Genomic DNA, 20,331 nt, shown 5'->3' with positions numbered 1-20,331 from the left:
AGTGTGTTCCATCTTTGCAGGTCTTTTTTTACTTCCTCCGTCAGACTGGTGAGGTTCCATTTGTGGATCCCTTTCCAGCCATGGGCTATTTGGAACCCCAGGTAGCGGAATTTGTGTCAGGCTAGTTTGAACAGCAGCCCTTTAGCGCTGCCACCCCCCCCTTGCGGGTGTACTGGGAAGATCTCGCTTTTGCACATGTTGAGTTTGTAGCCCGAGAAGGCTCCAAACTCTTTCAGGAGCGCAATGATTCCGTCCATGCTGCTCTGTGGGTCCGAGATGTAGAGGAGCAGATCATCTACATAGAGTGAGACTCTGTGCTCTCTGCCTCCCCTTCGGATCCCCCTCCAATTTTTTGCTGCCCTGAGCGTGATTGCTAGCGGTTCGATTGCTAGTGCGAACAGCAGCGGGGACAGTGGGCAGCCTTGTCTAGTGCCCCTGTGCAGCTGGAAGTATTGGGAGTTGGTATTGTTGGTCCGTACGCTCGCCATGGGAGCGTTGTATAGGAGCGGTGAACCCTGTTCCAAGCCCGAACCGCTCCAGTACCTCTATGAGGTATTTCCATTCGACTCTGTCAAAGGCGGACGATCACCTCTTGTGTTCTCTCCCCGGAGGGGGTCATTATCACGTTCAGCAGGCGCCTGATGTTCGAGGTAAGCTGTCTACCTTTGACGAAGACCGTCTGGTCCTCTGCGACCACCTCGGGTACACAATCTTCTAGCCTTTTGGCAAGGATTTTGGCGTCTGCGTTCAGCAGTGAGATGGGTCTGTATGACCAACATTCCGTTGGGTCTTTGTCTTTCTTAGGTATCAGCGAGATTGAGGCCTGTGCTAACGTGGGTGGCAGTGTACCCTAGCTAGCGAGTCTGTGAACATCTCCCGCAGGTGCAGGGCCAGCGCTGTCGCGAATGTTTTGTAGAAGTCCGCCTGGAATCCGTCCGGTCCCGGCGCCTTCCCCGTCTGCATGGAGCTAATGCTGTCCATGATCTCTCTCAGTGCTAGTGGTGCTTCCAGGTCCCGTTTTCTGCCCTCTCCCACGACTGGTATGTCCAGTCCATCAAGGAACCGGTTCATCCCAGCCTTCCCCGTTGGGGGCTCTGAGGTGTACAGCTCTTGGTAGAAGGCCTTGAAGGTTTTGTTAATCCTCTCTGGTTCGGTTTCCAATGTGCCTCCGGTACCCCTGATTTGTGCAATTTCTCTGGTGGCTGCCTGCTTTCTCAGCTGGTGTGCCAACAGACGGCTGGCTTTGTCTCCGTGTTCGTATAGGGTCCCGCGCGCCTGACGGAGTTGGTGCATTGCTTTCCTGGTGGAGAACGGCTCAAAGTTCCTTTGTAGTTCTTTCCTCTCCGCCAGTAGCTCTACGGTCGGGGCCTCGGAGCATTTACGGTCGACCTCCAGTTTGGAGTCGACCAGCTACTGCCTAACCACCCTTTCCTCCCTATCTCTGCGCTTTGAAGGCAATGATTTCCCCTCTTAGTACGGCCTTACGCACTTCCCAGAACGTGGAGGGTGAGACCTCCCCGTTTTGGTTATTCTCCTTGTACTCTGCTATGGCCCGCACTATCCTTTCGCTGAAGGCCTTGTCAGCTAGTAAGGCACCGTCCAACCTCCATGTGGGGCGCTGGGCCCTTCCCGTCTCCAGCCGCACGTCCATGTAATGTGGAGCGTGGTCTGATATCACAATTGCGGAGTATTCCACTTTGTCTATCCCTGTAAGCACCATTTTCCCCACCACAAAGAAGTCAATTCTGGTGTACACGTTGTTTACTGGGGAGAAGAAGGAGAATTCTTTCTCCCCCGGGTGGGCGAACCTCCAGGGGTCCACTGCTCCCATCTGCTCCATAAAGTGACTGAGTTCCCTTGCAGATGGAACCATCAATTCACCAGACACGTGTTTCCGATATGAATCTAGGCTTTAATCGACTTACTACAGAGCCAGCCTGTTACCCGTTGATGAACTCTCAGTGAACTGCAGGGTGACTCTGGACAAGGGTATTTATACAGCAGCACTAGGGGGAGGAGTCATGGGCGGAGCCAAGGGTGGAGTCCTGTACAATCTCCTGAGCATTCCCAGAGCTACTTCCCCTAGTGGTCGGATAAAGCTACTGCGCTTACAAAGACATAGTGTGAATTATCATATTACATTCACCACATTTGCCATGCTTGAGGTTTTCCCCGTTTTGGGGTTTGATCTGTCCGTCTTTGGATCCAGTACACAGTTGAAGTCCCCCCCCCCCCCCATGATTCGTCGATGCGTCGCTATGTCTGGGATTTCTGCCATGGTCTTTTTGATGAAACTCGTGCCGTCCCAGTTGGGTGCATACACGATGACTAGAACTACTGGTGCCCCATCCAGGGCCCCGCTGACCATGACATACCGCCCACCTGGGTCTGTAGCCATCTTTGTCGCCCTAAACATCGTCCTCTTGCCGATCAGGATCGCCACCCCCCTGGCCCTTGCCCCATAGCAGGAATGGTAGGTTTGTCCCACCCAACCCTTTCTTACCCGCATTTGGTCCTGCTCCATTAGGTCCGTCACTTGGAGGAAGACTATGTCGGCCCTCATATTTCTGAGGTGGGTGAGGACTCTGGATCTCTTCACTGGGCCGTTAAGTCCCCTTACGTTCCAGGTGATTATCCTGGTGGGGGGGCTTCTGCCCCCTCGCTCCTGTGGGATTACCCATACTTATCTGGTGGACGCGCCCCTGCCCTCCGGGGTTTCCCTTTGTTAGTGGGCCGTCCAGGATGGCCGCTGTCACTGCTCTCCCCATGCGGTCGGTTCTCTGCCCCCTTGTCCCGGGGGCACCCACCATGGCCGCCCACTGTGTGTCCGCCACGCGGGGGGCTCCCTTCGCCCACAGACCGTACTGGGTGGGTGCTTGCAGCGGTTCCTTGTTTCGAGCCCTTGGTTGTGGCACTTTGTAGCTCTGTTCCTTTTCTGGCCTCTTTTGTCCCTCCTTCCCTGCATCTCCCCTCCCCGGTCTCTCGCTCCCTGTGTGCGCCCCCCCGGTCTCTCCCCCCCCCCCCCCCCCCCCCCCCGTATACCCCTCCTTTGCCCCTCTATCCCCTTTTCCTGTCCTCGTTTGCTCTCCTGACTTTGACGGGTGTTCCCCCCCCCCCTCCCCTGCCTGGCGCCTTCCCCCCTGTTGGGGGTGCACTGCGGCCCTGCTTTGTTGCGTGCCCCCGGCGCTAGCTTTCCTGCTAGCACGGTGGCTCCCCTCTCGGGGGTTATTGTCTCGCTTCCACCCCGCCTGGCCTCTACGGTTTTCTGCCCGCTCTTCCCCCATCCAAGGGGCTGGTTTAGCTCACTGAGCTAAATCACTGGCTTTTAAAAAGCAGACCAAGCAGGCCAGCAGCACGGTTCGATTCCCGTACCAGCCTTCCCGGACAGGCGCCGGAATGTGGCGACTAGGGGCTTTTCACAGTAACTTCATTGAAGCCTACTCGTGACAATAAGCGATTTTCATTTTTTCATTTTCATCCTTCCCTGCACCCCTCTCGCCTGCTCTCCCATCTCCATTACTCTTGTTCCTTCGTGCTGGAGCCTGGCCTCCCACCTGGAGCGGTCCCTCGGGCAGTGGTTTGTTCTTTGTTCTGGGTGTTCCTGCCGGGGGGGGGGGGGGGGGGGCTGGCATTGCCTCGCCCCTCCCCAACCCCCCGTCGGCGTGTCGTTGCCCCTTGCCAGGGCCCCCTCGTCATGCCTGGTTGTTTTCCAGCCCGTGCTCCTCGACGAACCTATTCGCCTCAGCGGGGGCTGTAAAGAAGTATTGCCTGTTTTGGTATGTGACTCAGAGTTTCGCTGGGTACAGCATACCAAAACGCACTCTGCTCCTGTGGAGAGCTGCTTTCACTCTGTTGAACTCAGCCCGTCTCCTAGTTATATCTGCCCCAAGATCCTCATAGATTCGAATGGCGTGCCCTTCCCATTTGCAAGCTCTATGTTCCTTGGCCCAGCGCAGGATTGTCTCCCTATCCTGGTACCGGTGCAGTTTAGCTATGACTGCTCTCAGTTGTTCCCCTGCCTTGGGCTACGGGCGCAGCGACCGATGTGCTCTGTCCATTTCCGGTGGGTTGGGGAAAGTTTTCCTCCCCACTAAGTTGCCCAGCATCTCAGCCACGTATGCTGTGGGGTTTCTACCCTAGCTCCCCTCTGGCAGGCCCACTATCCTGACATTTTGCCTCCTTGAGTGGTTTTCCTGGTCGTCTCCTCTGCCCTTCAGGCTCCCCTGTGTTGCGCCTAGTCTCGCCACCTCCTTCTCCAGGGCCGTGACCCGGTCGCTCACTGTAGCGCTATCAATTATACTCAAAGACGAGAGACTAGTACAATAGAGGCTTTATTGCTGTGTGATGCTATTCCTCCATCTGCAACTGTAGACTAAGGTCTGAGTGACTCACACGCATATTTATACACAAGCTCCCTGTGGGTGGAGCTAGCCGGCAGGGGCTTACCGGAGGAACCTGTATTACAGGTACAGGCACACATCCCCCTACTGCAAGTACACATAACTACAGTGGTTATATCACCACATTCACCCCCTGTAAAAAATGAGTCCGGTGGGGGTGACGTGTAACTATAATACAAAGGATAAGCGAGGGTCCAAACAAAGAAAACCAAGAGTCCATCCGGTTAGTAGGTTACAGGTTGAGCCGAATCAGCGGTCGAATGTTCCGCTGTGATCGGCGTAGCTGTGGTGGCGACATCGGCACAGGCGGTGATGGCAACGGTGGTGCAGGTGTTGGCGGTGTTGGTGCTGGCTGCTGGCGGGATTACTCCGAGAGCGAGCCGAAATCTTCCGTGTCCTCCAGTGTGGGCAGGGGGACGAGGGATGGACCTGGTGGGGACGAATAAGGGGGCGCCGGGGAAAAGGAGGTTGGCGCGGGGGGAAAAAGGGGCGTGGGCATGGGATCGGCACCTGAGGGAGCCAGGTCCCGGAGCGAGACTGTGTCCTGGCGGCCGTCAGGGAACTCCACGTAGGCATACTGAGGGTTGGCGTGGAGAAGGCGTACTTTGTCCACCAGGGGTTCCGCCTTGTGGTGCCGGACATGCCTACGTAGTAGGACAGGGCCCGGAGTCGTGAGCCACATCGGGAGTGACACCCCGGATGTAGACTTCCTAGGGAAGGCAAAAACACGTTCATGGGGTGTACTGTTAGTTGCGGTGCACAGTAGCGACCGAACGGAATGGAGCGCGTCAGGGAGGACCTGCTGCCAGCGAGCGGCTGGGAGATTCCTGGACCGTAGGGCCAGCTGGACGGCCCTCCATACCGTCCCGTTCTCCCTCTCTACCTGCCCGTTTCCCTGGGGGTTGTAGCTGGTCGTCCTGCTGGAGGCGATACCTCTGCTGAGCAGGAAATGACGCAGCTCATCGCTCATGAACAAGGATCCCCTGTCACTGTGGATGTAGTCGGGGAAACCGAACAGGGTGAAAATGGAATCCAGGGAATTGATGATGGTGGCAGACGTCATATCCGAGCATGGGATGGCGAAGGGGAACCTAGAAAATTCATCGACCACACTAAGGATGTAGGTGTTGCGGACGGTGGAGGGAAGGGGCCCTTTGAAGTCCATGCTGATGCGTTCAAAGGGGCGGGACGCTTTCACCAGGCGTGCGCGATCTGGCCGGTAGAAGTGCGGCTTGTACTCGGCACAGATCTGGCAGTCTCTGGTGACTGTCCGTACTTCCTCGACGGAGTTGGGCAGATTGCGGGCTTTGATTAGATGGTACAAGCGAGTGACCCCCGGATGGCAAAGGCTCTCGTGCAAGGCACGGAGCTGGTTCACTTGTGCGCTGGCACATGTACCTCGGGAGAGGGCGTCTGGGGGCTCGTTGAGCTTGCCGGACGATACAAGATCTCGTAGTTAAAGGTGGAGAGCTCGATTCTCCACCGCAAGATTTTGTCATTCTTGATCTTGCCCCACTGCGTGTTGTTGAACATGAAGGCTACCGACCGTTGGTCAGTGAGGAGAGTGAATCGCAGTCCGTACCGGTCAACCATTTTGTGTTGAAATACCGAGACCCCGTTAGTGACACCGAAGGGAACCCTAAGAAATTGGTACAGACGACCTTAGGCAGTGTAGGGACGGTCCGATTTACGTATGGAGAGCTGGTGGTAGGCGGATTTCAGGTCAATAGTAGAGAAGACCCGGTATTGTGCAATCTGATTGACCATATCAGAAATGCGGGGGAGGGGGTACGCGTCGAGCTGCGTGTACCGGTTGATGGTCTGGCTGTAGTCCACGACCATCCTGTGTTTCTCCCCGGTCTTAACCACTACCACCTGGACTCTCCAAGGGCTGTTGCTGGCCTCGATGATACCCTCCCGAAGCAGCCGCTGGACTTCGGACCTGGTGAAGGCCTTGTCCTGGGTGCTGTACCGTCTGCTCCTGGTGGCAACGGGCTTGCAATGTGCGGTCAGATTGGCAAAGAGTGAGGGAGGCTCGACCTTGAGGGTCGCTAGGCCGCAAACAGTGAGGGGAGGTAGGGGTCCGCCGAATTTGAGGGTGAGGCTCTGGCGATTGCACTGGAAATCCAGGCCTAGTAAGAGTGACGCGCAGAGGTTGGGGAGAATGTACAGATGGAAACGGTCGAATTCCACGCCCTGTACAGTAAGTTTAACCAGGCAGAAACCCCGGATCGGGACAGAGTGGGACCCGGAAGCGAGAGAGATCTGCCGGTTGGCAGGATGGACCGCAAGGGAATAGCGCCTTACCGTGTCTGGGTGGACGAAGCTCTCAGTGCTCCCGGAGTCGATGAGGCAGGAGGTCACGTGGCCGTTGACCAGCACCGATGTGGAAGAGGGTGCCAGGTTGCGAGGACGGGACTGGTCGAGCGTAACGGAGGCGAGTAGCGGGCGATCGGCGGTCGAGTCAGATGAGTCTGACAAGGAGCGGTAGCGACCCGTGTCCTGTGGGGAGGACAAAATGGCGGCATCTGGAGTACCTGTGGGTAAAATGGTGGCGCCCATGGAGCGCACGTTGTGGGGTCAGGACAAAATGGCGGCGCCCATGGAACGCACATGGCGGTGGTGGATGAAGGTGGCGGCGCCCATGGAGCGCACGTGGCGAGGGCGGCGAAAGATGGCGGCGCCCACTGATCGCACGTGGGGTCGGGGCAAGCGGACAGCGGGACCCATTGAGCGAGCGGCTGAGGCGAGGGGACCGGGGACTGACACACCGCTGCAAAGTGGCCTTTCTTGCCACAAGCTTTGCAGGTCGCGGTGCGGGCCGGGCAGCGCTGGCGGGGGTGCTTCTGCTGACCGCAGAAGTAATAGTGGGGACTCCCAGGGAGCGCGGTGCGGCAGGCAGCGCAGGCATAATGCGCGGGGGCGGCTGCTGGGGGGGGCCGTTTGCGGGGTCCACGAGGGGTAGGACGGGTGGGCCTGGGGGGCCGTTTGCGGGGTTGACGAGGGGTAGGACGGGTGGGCCGAGGGGCTAGCGGAGTAAGATCGCGCACTACGGGAGGCGGCCGTCATGGAAAGCGCCAGAGCCTTTACGGCTGCGAGGTTGGGGGCGGCCCCTTCCAGCAGTCGTTGCCGGATGGGGTCCGATGCAATGCCTGTAACAAAGCCATCGCGCATGAGTAAGTCAGAGTGTTCCATGGCTGTGAGGGCCCATCAGTCGCAGTCTCGTACCAGAGGTATAAGGGCCCTCCAGAAGTCCTCAATCGACTCACCCGGCTGCTGGATGCGAGTAGAGAGTTGATGCCTCGCAAACAGGGTGTTCGCCGACTGTGCATAGTTCTCCTTGAGCAGTTCCATAGCTGTGGTGTAGTCAGTCGTATCTCGAATTAGCGGAAAGACACTGGAGCTAAGTCTGGAGTACAGGAGTTGCTTTTTCTGAGCCTCCGTCGGGGGAGGGTCCGCTGAAGAGATGTAGGCCTCAAAGACTGCAAGCCAGTGAACAAAGTATTTTCTGGCGTGAGGCGACTGCGGTTCCAGTTGCAGACGGTCAGGCTTGATTCTGATGTCCATGGTGAACGGAAAATCACACAGCAATATATTGTAACGCTAACAATTATACTCAAAGACGAGAGACGATGCTGCCGTGGCGGATCCTCTGCCGGCCGTATCGTTGGGAGGGTCCCTTCCCTGCCCTGCTCTCCCCGCTGCGGAGATAAAGGCCCCGGCCTCTTCACTCTGCGGGAGCCCCTTTTAGCGCGATTGCTCAGCTTGCCGCCCGGAAGTCCGTCTTTCAACAGGCCAAACTTGACCCACTTCTTGTGGAGCACTGCCTTCGTCCGATTAAAACCAGCCCTTCTCTTTGCCACCTCCGCACTCCAGTCCTGGTAGATCCTGATCTCCGCATTCTCCCACTTACTACTCCTCTCCTTCTTCGCCCATCTCAGCACACACTCACGGTCGACGAAGTGGTGAAAACGGACCAGCACCGCCCGAGGTGGCTCGTTTGGCTTGGGTTTCCTCAGCAGCACACGATGGGCACCCTCCAGCTCCAAGGGTCCCTGGAATGACCCCGCGCCCACTAGCGAGTTCAGCATCATAGACACATAGGCCCCCAAATCCGAACCTTCCAGCCCCTCTGGGGGGCCTAGAATCTGCAGGTTCTTCCGACGGGCGCGGTTCTCCATCTCCTTCATCCTCGCTGACCACTTCTTGTGGAGCGCCTCGTGCGACTCCACCTTCACTGCCAGGCCCAGGAGTTCGTCCTCGCTCTCCGAGGCCTTTTGCCGAAGCTCTCGGATCTCCGCACCCTGAGCCGTCTGGGTCGCCATGAGCTTGTCCAGGGAGGCCTTAAGCGGTTCCAGGATCTCTGCCTTCAGCTCCCTGAAGGAACGCTGAAGCAGCTCCTGCTGCTCCCGTGCCCACTGCTGCCACGCTGCTGATTCCCCGCCCGCCGCCATCTTGCCTTTCCTGCCTCGCACCTTTCTCTGCTCCAAAGCCGATTTTTTGACCGCTCCGCTCCTGCTCCAGGCCATCCACCAGTGGAGGATCTTAGAGGAGGTGTTCCCACATGGGGAACAGTCTAACCAGTACCGCTACGGGCCCTTAAAAGAGCCCAAAAGACCGAAAATAGCGGGAGCTACCGAACGTGCGGCTTTGCTCCACATCACCGCAACCGGAAGTCCCAGACTTCGAGACCTTTGAGGGGTCCCGCGCCGGAGTGATCCGCGCCGTTACTGGTGCCGGTCTCGGCCATCACGCCGGTTTTCGGGGAATCCTGCCCATAGAATCTCCACAGAGCAGAAGGGGGCCACTTGGCCCATCGAGTCCGTACCGACCCTCTGAAAGAGCACCCTACCCAGGCCCACCCCCTCCCCATTTCCGCAACCCTACATAACCTTTGGACACTAAGAGGTAATTTAGCATGCCCAATCCAACTAACCTGCGCATTTTTGGACTGTGAGAGGAAACCGGAGCACCCGGAGGAAACCCACCCAGACATGGGGAGAATGTGCAAACTTCATTCCAAAAGTTTCTGTAACTAGGACATCTTCAATCATGGCCTAACCTTGCAAGATTTCAGTCTTGTCTCCTAAAATTCCCAAATATGCACTAAGCATCAACTCCAGCACAATTTCAGCTCTTTGGCCATACATCTCCTGTTTGGTCCTACTGACTCAGGTCTGATCAGCATCGGTGGGGGGGGGGGGGGGGGGGGGGGGGGGGGACAATGCAGTGTATGGAGATGAAAACCATAGATGGCACTCCAACTGTGGTCTCACATGTGGCCTTATATAATTGCAGTATTATTTCTATATTCTCAGTCCTTTTATGATATGGCTAACACGCCATTTCCTCTGATTTTGCAATGTTTCTGCATGTTAACTTTGTGACTTGTGTACAAGGACACCTGAATAGTAAAATTTCATAGGCGGGATTTTCCGGTGCAGCGGACCCCCGCCGGCAGCGGGATTCTCCGCGCCCGGCAGCCGGCCAATGGGGTACCCCATTGTGGATAGCCCCATGCTGTCGGGGAATCCCCGGGCATGGGTGTGGTGCCGGCGCAACGTAGAATCCCGTCAGTGGAGAATCCAGCCCCACACCTTTTGTTTCTTTACTTGTCACATTACCACTTCCTTTTGCCTCTGACCATCATCCATTTTGTCATTAAATCATTCCTGGTATAATGGTGGTGTATGGTATTGTCACTGGACTCGAGAAAGCTAGGATGCTGCTCTGGGCACCTAGGTTTGAATCTCTGCACGGCAATTGTAAATTTGAATTCAAATGTCCATGGCCTACATCTGACCTCAGACTCACAGATTCTAAATGGTCAAAATAAGCTACTCCCGTTGGTGTCAAAACAAACTGTATAAAAAGGAATGAAACTGGACAGACCACCTGATATGGACCTAGGCACTGGAAATGACAGTGGCAAACTCAGCCCCGCCAACCCTGCAAAGTCCTCCTTACTATCATCCGGATTGGGAGAGTTGTCTCAGACTGGTCAAGGACAGCTCAACTCATGGAATCATACTGTACATACCCAGACACCACCATCACCACCCCTGCGTATGCCCTGTCCCACTGGCAGGACAGACCCAGCAAAGCTGGCAGCATGATGGTATACAGTCAGAAGGGAGTTACCCTGAAAGCCCTCAACGTTGACTCCAGGCCTCATAATGTATTATGCTCATGGCATATCGAACATGTGCTTGGTGCATGAAACATGCAATTTAAGAGTCAGCCCTGTAGTGACAGCTCTGCCCAAGTAAAGTTAAGCCAGTAGAGTTACTTTCCTAAAGTGCATTAGTGAACAAGATGGATTTTTACAATAATCAAAAATGGTTTGATAGTTATCATTAGATTTTTAATTCCCGACTTTTATTGAATTTAAATTGTCACCGTCTGCCTTGGTAGGATTCAAACCTGTGTCCCCAGAGCATTATCCTGGGTCTTTTGATCACGAGTGTAGTGACAATACCACTAAGATTGCAATGCAGATTTTGGATAGGTGCGGTAGTCACAGGGTAGTTGTCATGGGTGACTTTAACTTTCCAAATATTGATTGGAACCACTATAATTTGAATAGTTTGGATGGGGCTGTTTTTATCCAGTATGTGCAGGAGGGTTTCCTCACACAATATGTGGATAGACCGACAAGAGGCGGGGCCACATTGGATTTGGTACTGGGTAATGAACCGGGCCAAGTGTTAGATTTGGCTGTGGGAGAGCATTTTGGAGATAGTGACCACAATTCGGTGACTCTCACTATCGCAATGGAGAGGGATAGGAACATACGGCAGGGCAAGGTTTATAACTGGGGGAAGGGTAATTACGATGTGATTAGGCAAGAATTGGGGAGCATAAGATGGAAACAGGAACTGTCAGGAATAGGCACAATTGAGATGTGGAACTTGTTCAAGGAGAAAATACTGCGTGTCCTTGATATGTATGTCCCTGTCAGGCAGCGAGGAAATGGTCGAGTAAGGGAACCATAGTTTACAAAAGAGGTTGAATGTCTTGTCAAGAGAAAGAAGGGGGCTTATGTTAGGATGAGAAAACAAGATTCAGTTAGGGCACTTGAGGGATGCAAGATAGCTAGGAAGGAGCTCAAGAAAGGGCTTAGGAGAGCTAGGAGGGGGCATGAGAGGTCCTTAGCGAGTAGGATCAAGGAAAACCCCAAGGCTTTTTACACTTATGTGAGGAACAAAAGAATGACCAAAGTGAAGTTAGGGCCGGTCAAGGACAGTAGTGGTAACGTGTGCATGGAGTCTGAAGATATAGGCAAGGCCCTAAATGAATACTTTTCTTCAGTGTTCACAAAGGAGAGGGGCCATGTTGTTGAGGAGGATAGTGCGATACAGGCTGGTAGGCTGGAGGAGGTAGATATTCGGAAGGAAGATGAGTTAGAAATTTTGAGAAGCCTGAGGATGGGCCTGATGGGATATATCCTAGGATTCTTTGGGAGGCGAGGGATAAGATTGCAGAACCTTTGGCTTTGATCTTTATGTCCTCACTGTCTACAGGAATAGTGCCAGAAGACTGGAGAGAGGCGCATGTTGTCCCCTTATTCAAGAAAGGGAATAGGTATAACCATGGGAATTATAGGCCGGTTAGTCTCACTTCGGTCATAGGTAACTTATTGGAAAGGGTCCTGAGGGATAGGATTTATGATCATTTGGAAAGATACAGCTTAATCCACGATAGTCAGCATGGATTTGTGAGGGGTAAGTCTTGCTTCACAAGTTTGATTGTATTCTTTGAGGAGGTAACTAAGTACATAGATGAAGGTAGAGCAGTTGATGTTGTTTAACCCTGATAAGTGTGAGGTGATTAATTTTGGTAGGAAAAATTTGAATGCGGATTACAGGGTTAACGGCAGGGTTCTGTAGAATGTGGAGGAGCAGAGTGATCTCGGAGTTCATGTCCACAGATCTCTGAAAGTTGCCACCCAAGTAGATAGAGCCGTGAAGAAAGCCTACAGTGTGTTAGCATTTATTAACAGGGGGATTGAGTTTAAGAGCCGTGAGGTTATGCTGCAACTGTATAAGACCTTGGTTAGACCACATTTGGAGTATTGTGTGCATCTCATTATAGGAAGGATGTGGAAGCATTGGAAAGGGTCCAAAGACGATTTGTCAGGATGCTGCCTGTGACAATCCTGATTCTTTTGCTGCCAGTCTGGGCTCAATAAAATTTCAGACGGGTTGGCAGGTATCAATTATTGTTTATTTTAACCAGCTAGCTGGGTGACTCACTCTATTGGGAGAGCAGGACACAACCAGTCTCCTGCCTCTTCAACAGCCAGAGTGCCGACAAAGGAACAAAACATCTCATTTCATATACATTCAAGTTGCATCAAGTTTCACATACATACGACCAAATAAGTCAACGGTGCAAATGCAAAGCTCCCATCGGCTTTCCCCACATTCCTTAACCTGGCCTGAGGCCTCTTTTCCCAGTATCCCTGGCAACAAAGAAATGGTCTTAGTGGCTGCCCATCCCCCTCTTCCTGCCTTGAATCCCAGTTGATGTTTAAAAGTCCACTAACCTAACTCCTTATTCTACTGCAGTAAAATTTTACTCCTAACTTGGCCTAACTACCCATTATGCCTTTCTGTTCATTTCCTCACCTGGATTGGAGGGTAGGTCTTATGAGGAAAGGTTGAGAGAGCTAGGGCTTTTCTCATTGGAGCCAAGGGTAGGTCTTATGAGGAAAGGTTGAGGGAGCTAGGGCTTTTCTCATTGGAGTGAAAGAGGATGAGAGGTGACTTAATTGAGGTGTATAAGATGATGAGAGGGATCGATGGAGTGGATGTTCAGCGACTTTTTCCTCGGTGGATGTAGCTTTTACAAGGGGGCATAACTATAAGGTTCATGGTGGAAGATGTAGGAGGGATGTCCGAGGTAGGTTCTTTACGCAGAGAGTGGTTGGGGCGTGGAACGCACTCCCAGCTATGGTAGTGGAGTCGGACACTTTGGGAACTTTCAAGCTATTGGTTACTGGATAGGCATATGGAGTGCACCAGAATGATTGGGAGTAGGTTGATTTGATCTTAGTTTCAGACTAATTTGGCACAACATTGTGAGCCGAACGGCCTGTACTGTGCTGTAGTTCTTTGTTCTATGTACACCACCACAAGGCTAGGAATGGGGGAACAGGCTGGAGGGACTGAATGTTCCTGTTCCAATGAAAGTATGGCTAAGGGTTCCTGCTTTGGATCCAATTCATGAGCTGGATGCAAATTACATTTTGACTTGCATTAGTTTTAAGGAGTACTTTTCTTTTAATTAAGCTTTCACGCAATCTTCTTTGCATATTGTGAAAGGAAATGTCTTGCATGAACCAATGGAGTCGTCTAGTGTTTTAGAACATAAATTTTAAGAAATATTTATAAGTTCATAAGATATAGGAACAGAATTAGGCCCATCAAGTCTGCTCCGCCATTCTATCATGGCTGATATATTCCTCATCTGTTACCTACAATGCTACAGACCAAGAGCTAGATTGCAAAATCAGCCAGAGCATCCCCTCCCTAGAACACGGGGGGGGCGGGATTCTCCAATAATGGGGCTATGTCCTCACTCCAGCGACAAAACGCAGACTTTCCTGAAGAAAGTCTAGAGTGATTCTCCTACCTAATTCTCCAGGGCCCCGGAGTAGTCCTCGCAGCTCTGGCTGCTGATACGGGGTCCTGCACTTCCAGTCGGGTGTCCGCGCATGCGCACGGCGGTGGCCTTCGTCTGACACCCCGCACGACATGGCAGACCCACACCATGGACTGCACCAAAAAGATAGCCCCCCTCCCCCGAGGTCGCGTGCCCCCCCGGATCGGTGGCCGCCGATCGATAGCCTGGCCATCTGTGAGCACCCCCCCAGTGAAGGATCTCCCCGCCTCCCAGTAGGGCGGCCGTGGACTGAGTCCACAGCCGCCACGCCAAGTTCCTGACAGGTGGGTCCATGAGAGACCCACGCTGTTGGGAACTCAGCCAGTTACACTTGGAGAATCGCTGCAAGGGCCTTTGTCAATGGCCCCCGAGCGCGTGATTCGCAGCGATTCTCCGAGGACCGGAGAATCACGGGAGCAGTGACACACCGGATTGCGGCGTCAATGCCCATTCTTCGCCCTCGCGCCGATCATGATTTCGGCGTGGAGGCTCGAAGAATCCCGCCCATGATCTCGGACCAGGAATAGGCAATTTAGCCTCCCGAGCCTAAAGACCTTCAATGTGATCATAGTTGATCCCATCCTGGCCTCAACTCCACTGTACTGCCCGTCCTCCATAACCCTTCAACCAATTAATATCTGCCTAACTCCTCCTTAAAATTACTCACTGTCCCTGCATCCCCTGCACTCTGGGCTGGGGAATTCCACAGATTCACAACCCTTTGGGAGAAAGAGTTTCTCCTCAAATCTGTTTTAAATTTGTTACCTCTGATTCTCGTTTTAGAATGCCCATCTGCTCCATGTCTACTTTTTCCATATCTTTTATCATCTTGTATACCTCGATTTGATCTCCCCTCATTCTTCTAAATTCTAGAGTATAGGCCGAAACTGTTCAATCTCTCCTCATACGACAAGCCTCTCATCTTTGTTTTTAAAAATATTCCTGTTTATGTTTGAAAATGGTAACCTGTGCAATTTTAAAAACAGTTTTAAAATGGGTTTATCATAGAAATGAGCATTTAGGCACTGGAGTGCTGAACTTGTTGCATTTGAGTGCTACAGTGAGAGTTTGGTGACTGAGGGAGTATAAGGGTTCATTTTTATTTAAAGTCTAGTATTTCTTTTATTTAGTTAATTAACTTAAAAGTTGCTGTTTGGTCTTAAGAAGGTGAATTTTGAATCAGCTTTAAACAAGGTTCTACTTGTAGGTACGTGCAGCTGCAGCTTGTGAATTAGTTAATTGAATTAGGCCAGTTTTCAGAGGCCAGAGTCACAGTATAAATCTGAGCTAGTTACAGTGCAGACTTTGTTTGCACTGGAGTGCTGAACTTGTTGCATTTGAGTGCTACAGTGAGAGTTTGGTGACTGAGGGAGTTAGGTGAGGATGGAGTAAGGTGCTCCTTACATTTCATTTCCTATATTTATCAAAGAGCGTGAAGGGAGCCAGGAGTTTAGAGTACAGCTGACTAGAAGCAGAGTCGGAGGGCGGAGGTCCAGTTGGTCTACGGGGCAGCTAATTCTGTAAAGTAAGGGGGATGGAGGCTAGGGCAGTTGCATGCTCCTCCTGTAGGATGTGGGTGGTGAGGGATACCACTGGTGTCTCCGCTGACTATACCTGTGGGAAGTGCACCCAACTCCAGCTCCTCAGAGGCCGTGTTAGGGAACTGGAGCTGGAGCTGGATGAACTTCGGATCATCCGGGAGGCAGAGGGAGTTATCGAGAAGAGTTACAGGGAGGTAGCCACACTCAAGGTACTGGACAAGAGTAGCTGGGTTACAGTCAGGGAAAAGAAAACTAACAGGCAGACAGTGCAGGGATCCGTCATGGCCGTTCCCCTTCAAAACAAGTATACCGTTTTGGATGCTGTTGGGGGAGATGACCTATCGGGGGAAGGCCCTAGCGGCCAGGTCTCTGGCACTGAGTCTGGCTCTGGGGCTCAGAAGGGAAGGGGGGAGCATAGAAAAGCAATAATAATAGGAGATTCAATGGTTAGGGGAATAGATAGGAGATTCTGTGGTCGCAAGCGAGACTCCCGGAAGGTATGTTGCCTCCCGGGTGCCAGGGCCAGGGATGTCTCGGATCATGCCTTCAGGATCCTGAAGGGAGAGGGTGAGCAGCCAGAAGTCGTGGTGCACATTGGTACCAACGACGTAGGTAGGACAAGGGGTGTGGAGGTAATAAACAAGTTTAGGGAGTTAGGCTAAGAAGTTAAAGGCCAGGACAGACAGAGTTGTCATCTCTGGTTTGTTGCCGGTGCCACGTGATAGCGAGGCTAGGAATAAGGAGAGAGTGCAGTTGAACACGTGGCTGCAGGAATGGTGTAGGAGGGAGGGCTTCAGGTATTTGGATAATTGGAGCGCCTTCTGGGGAAGGTGGGACCTGTACAAGCAGGACGGGTTGCATCTGAACCAGAGGGGCACCAATATCCTGGGGGGTAGGTTTTCTAGTAGTCTTCGGGAGGGTTTAAACTAATTTGGCTGGGGAATGGGAACCGGATTTGTAGTCCAGCAACTAAGGAAGCCGATATTCAGGACGCCAAAGCACGTAGTGATGCAGTGGGGAAGGTAACACTGACAAAGGAGAGTACTTGCAGGCAAGGAGATGGGTTGAAGTGTGTATATTTCAATGCAAGAAGCATCAGGAATAAGGTGGGTGAACTTAAGGCATGGATCGATACTTGGGACTATGATGTGGGGCCATCACGGAAACTTGGATAGAAGAGGGGCAGAAATGGTTGTTGGAGATCCCTGGTTATAGATGTTTCAACAAGATTAGGGAGAATGCTAAAAGAGGTGGGGGGTGGCATTGTTAATTAGAGATAGTATAACAGCTGCAGAAAGGCAGTTCGAGGGGGATCTGCCTCCTGAGGTAATATGGGTTGAAGTCAGAAATAGGAAAGGAGCAGTCACCTTGTTGGGAGTTTTCTATAAGCTCCCCAATAGCAGGAGAGATGTGGAGGAACAGATTGGGAAACAGATTTTGTAAAGGTGCAGAAGTCACAGGGTAGTAGTCATGGGTGACTTCAACTTCCTAAACATTGAGTGGAAACTCTTTAGATCAAATAGTTTGGATGGGGTAGTGTTTGTGCAGTGTGTCCAGGAAGCTTTTCTAACACAGTATGTAGATTGTCCGATCAGAGGGGAGGCCATATTGGATTTGGTATTTGGTAATGAACTATGGCAGGTGATAGATTTGTTAGTGGGGGAGCATTTTGGAGATAGTGATCACAATTCTGTGACTTTCACTTTAGTTATGGAGAGGGATAGGTGCGTGCAACAGGGCAAGGTTTACAATTGGGGGAAGGGTAAATATAATGCTGTCAGACAAGAATTGAAGTGCATAAGTTGAGAACATAGGCTGTCAGGGAAGGACACAAGTGAAATGTGGAACTTGTTCAAGGAACAGGTACTGCGTGTTTTTGGTATGTATGTCCCTGTCAGGCAGGGAAGAGATGGTCGAGTGAGGGAACCATGGTTGACAAGAGAGGTTGAATGTCTTAAGAGGAAGAAGGAGACTTATGTAAGGCTGAGGAAACAAGGTTCAGACTGGGCGCTGGAGGGATACAAGATAGCCAGGAGGGAACTGAAGAAAGGGATTAGGAGAGCTAAGAGAGGGCATGAAAAATCTTTGGCGGGTAGGATCAAGGAAAACCCCAAGGCCTTTTACACATATGTGAGAAATATGAGAATGACTAGAGCGAGGGTAGGTCCGATCAAGGACAGTAGCGGGAGATTGTGTATTGAGTCTGAAGAGATAGGAGAGGTCTTGAACAAGTATTTTTCTTCAGTATTTACAAACGAGAGGGGCCATATTGTTGGAGAGGACAGTGTGAAACAGACTGGTAAGCTCGAGGAGATACTTGTTAGGAAGGAAGATGTGTTGGCCGTTTTGAAAAACTTGAGGATAGACAAGTCCCCCGGGCCTGACGGGATATATCCAAGGATTCTATGGGAGGCATGAAATGAAACTGCAGAGCCGTTGGCAATGATATTTTCATCCTCGCTGTCAACAGGGGTGGTACCAGAGGATTGGAGAGTGGCAAATATCGTGCCCCTGTTCAAAAAAGAGAATAAGGATAACCCTGGGAATTACAGGCCAGTTAGTCTTACTTCGGTGGTAGGCAAAGTAATGGAAAGGGTACTGAGGGATAGGATTTCTGAGCATCTGGAAAGACACTGCTTGATTAGGGATAGTCAGCACGGATTTGTGAGGGGTAGGTCTTGCCTCATAAGTCTTATTAAATTCTTTGAGGAGGTGACCAAGCATGTGGATGAAGGTAAAGCAGTGGATGTAGTGTACATGGATTTTAGTAAGGCATTTGATAAGGTTCCCCATAGTAGGCTTATGCAGAAAGTAAGGAGGCATAGGATAGTGGGAAATTTGGCCAGTTGGATAACGAGCTGGCTAACCGATAGAAGTCAGAGTGGTGGTGGATGGCAAATATTCAGCCTGGAGCCCAGTTACCAGTGGCGTACCGCAGGGATCAGTTCTGGGTCCTCTGCTGTTTGTGATTTTCATTAACGACTTGGATGAGGGATTTGAAGGGTGGGTCAGTAAATTTGCAGATGATATGAAGATTGGTGGAGTTGTGGACAGTGAGGAGGGCTGTTGTCAGCTTCAAAGAGACATAGATAGGATGCAGAGCTTGGCTGAGAAGTGGCAGATGGAATTTAACCCTGACAAGTGTGAGGTTGTCCATTTTGGAAGGACAAATATGAATGCGGAATACAGGGTTAACGGTAGGGTTCTTGGCAATTTAGAGGAGCAGAGAGATCTTGGGACCTATGTTCATAGATCTTTGAAAGTTGCCACTCAAGTGGATAGAGCTATGAAGAAGGCCTATGGTGTGCTAGCGTTCATTAGCAGAGGGATTGAATTTAAGAGCCGTGAGGTGATGATGCAGCTGTACAAAACCTTGGTCAGGCCACATTTGGAGTACTGTGTGCAGTTCTGGTCACCTCATTTTAGGAAGGATGTAGAAGCTTTGGAAAAGGTGCAAAGGAGATTTACCAGGATGTTGCCTGGAATGGAGAGTAGGTCATACGAGGAAAGGTTGAGGGTGCTCGGCCTTTTCTCATTAGAACGGAGAAGGATGAGGGGCGACTTGATAGAGGTTTATAAGATGATCAGGGGAATAGATAGAGTAGTCAGTCAGAGACTTTTTCCCCGGGTGGAACAAACCATTACAAGGGGACATAAATTTAAGGTAAATGGTGGAAGATATAGGGGGGATGTCAGAGGTAGGTTCTTTACCCAGAGAGTAGTGGGGGCATGGAATGCACTGCCTGTGGAAGTAGTTGAGTCGGAAACGTTAGTGACCTTCAAGCGGATATTGGATAGGTACATGGATTAGGGTAGAATAATGGAGTGTAGATTAATTTCTTCTTAAGGGCAGCACGGTAGCATTGTGGATAGCACAATTACTTCACAGCTCCAGGGTCCCAAGTTCGATTTTGACTTGGGTCACTGTCTGTGTGGAGTCTGCACATCCTCCCTGTGTGCGTGGGTTTCCTCCGGGTACTCCGGTTTCCTCCCACAGTCCAGAGATGTGCAGGTTGGGTGGATTGGCCATGATAAATTGCCCTTAGTGTCCAAAATTCTATGATTAACCTAGGACAAAAGTTCGGCACAACATTGTGGGCCGAAGGGCCTGTTCAGTGCTGTATTTCTCTATCTACCTCTGATACACAATTTTAACTAACTGAATAACTTTATTAAAAAAAACTTACATAATAGTCAGGTAGACCCTGGCATGGGATGGGGTGGTGGGTGTTGGTGAGGGCGGGTGAAGCTGTAGCTGAGTGAGTGGCCATTACTGCTGAGGATCAAAAAGATGCCTGCCAGGAGACTGCAAAGGGTTTTTGTTGCACAACCTGTAATTTTGTGTTTTAACTGATATAGATTAAACATGTTGAACCACCAACTCGAGGATTGCTACTGTTTGACAAAAACGGAGATCTGGCCATAGTTGAGCCCAAAGATGGTTACTTCGATGGCATCTCCGACTTCTTACACTGTGCCATTCAAATCAGCCAAGCTATTAACAATTTAACAATGCACCTGAGTGAATGTATGGTAAGTCCTAGGTTGTTGTTCTTGCAACTTTAAAAATGTTTCTTATAATTACAAAGAATCATGGAGACAAAAACCAGAAGGGGCCTTGGGCTTTGTCTTTATCATTCACTTAGCTTTTGAACAATTTTGAAGATATACAGATATGTATATTAACCTGCTGTACAGAAATAGTGAAACCAGGTGTTTTCCTG

The 20,331-nt window shown here is 51.5% G+C and overlaps 1 protein-coding gene across 1 annotated transcript in view; it reads left to right on the top strand.

The window, feature by feature from the left end:
• Positions 1-20,331, top strand: part of LOC119953484 (cation channel sperm-associated protein subunit delta-like) — a 760,311-nt gene that overhangs the window by 384,585 nt on the left and 355,395 nt on the right. The window contains exon 12 of the mRNA XM_038777815.1: positions 19,967-20,140. Within this exon, the coding sequence (XP_038633743.1) occupies positions 19,967-20,140 (174 nt within the window). The remainder of the gene's footprint in view (positions 1-19,966; positions 20,141-20,331) is intronic.

Source organism: Scyliorhinus canicula, chromosome 18 (assembly GCF_902713615.1).
Source record: "Scyliorhinus canicula chromosome 18, sScyCan1.1, whole genome shotgun sequence".
In the NCBI taxonomy this organism is placed as follows: Eukaryota; Metazoa; Chordata; class Chondrichthyes; order Carcharhiniformes; family Scyliorhinidae; genus Scyliorhinus; species Scyliorhinus canicula.
The sequence above is the reverse complement of the archived record's forward strand: the minus strand, read 5'-3'. Positions and strand labels throughout refer to the sequence as shown.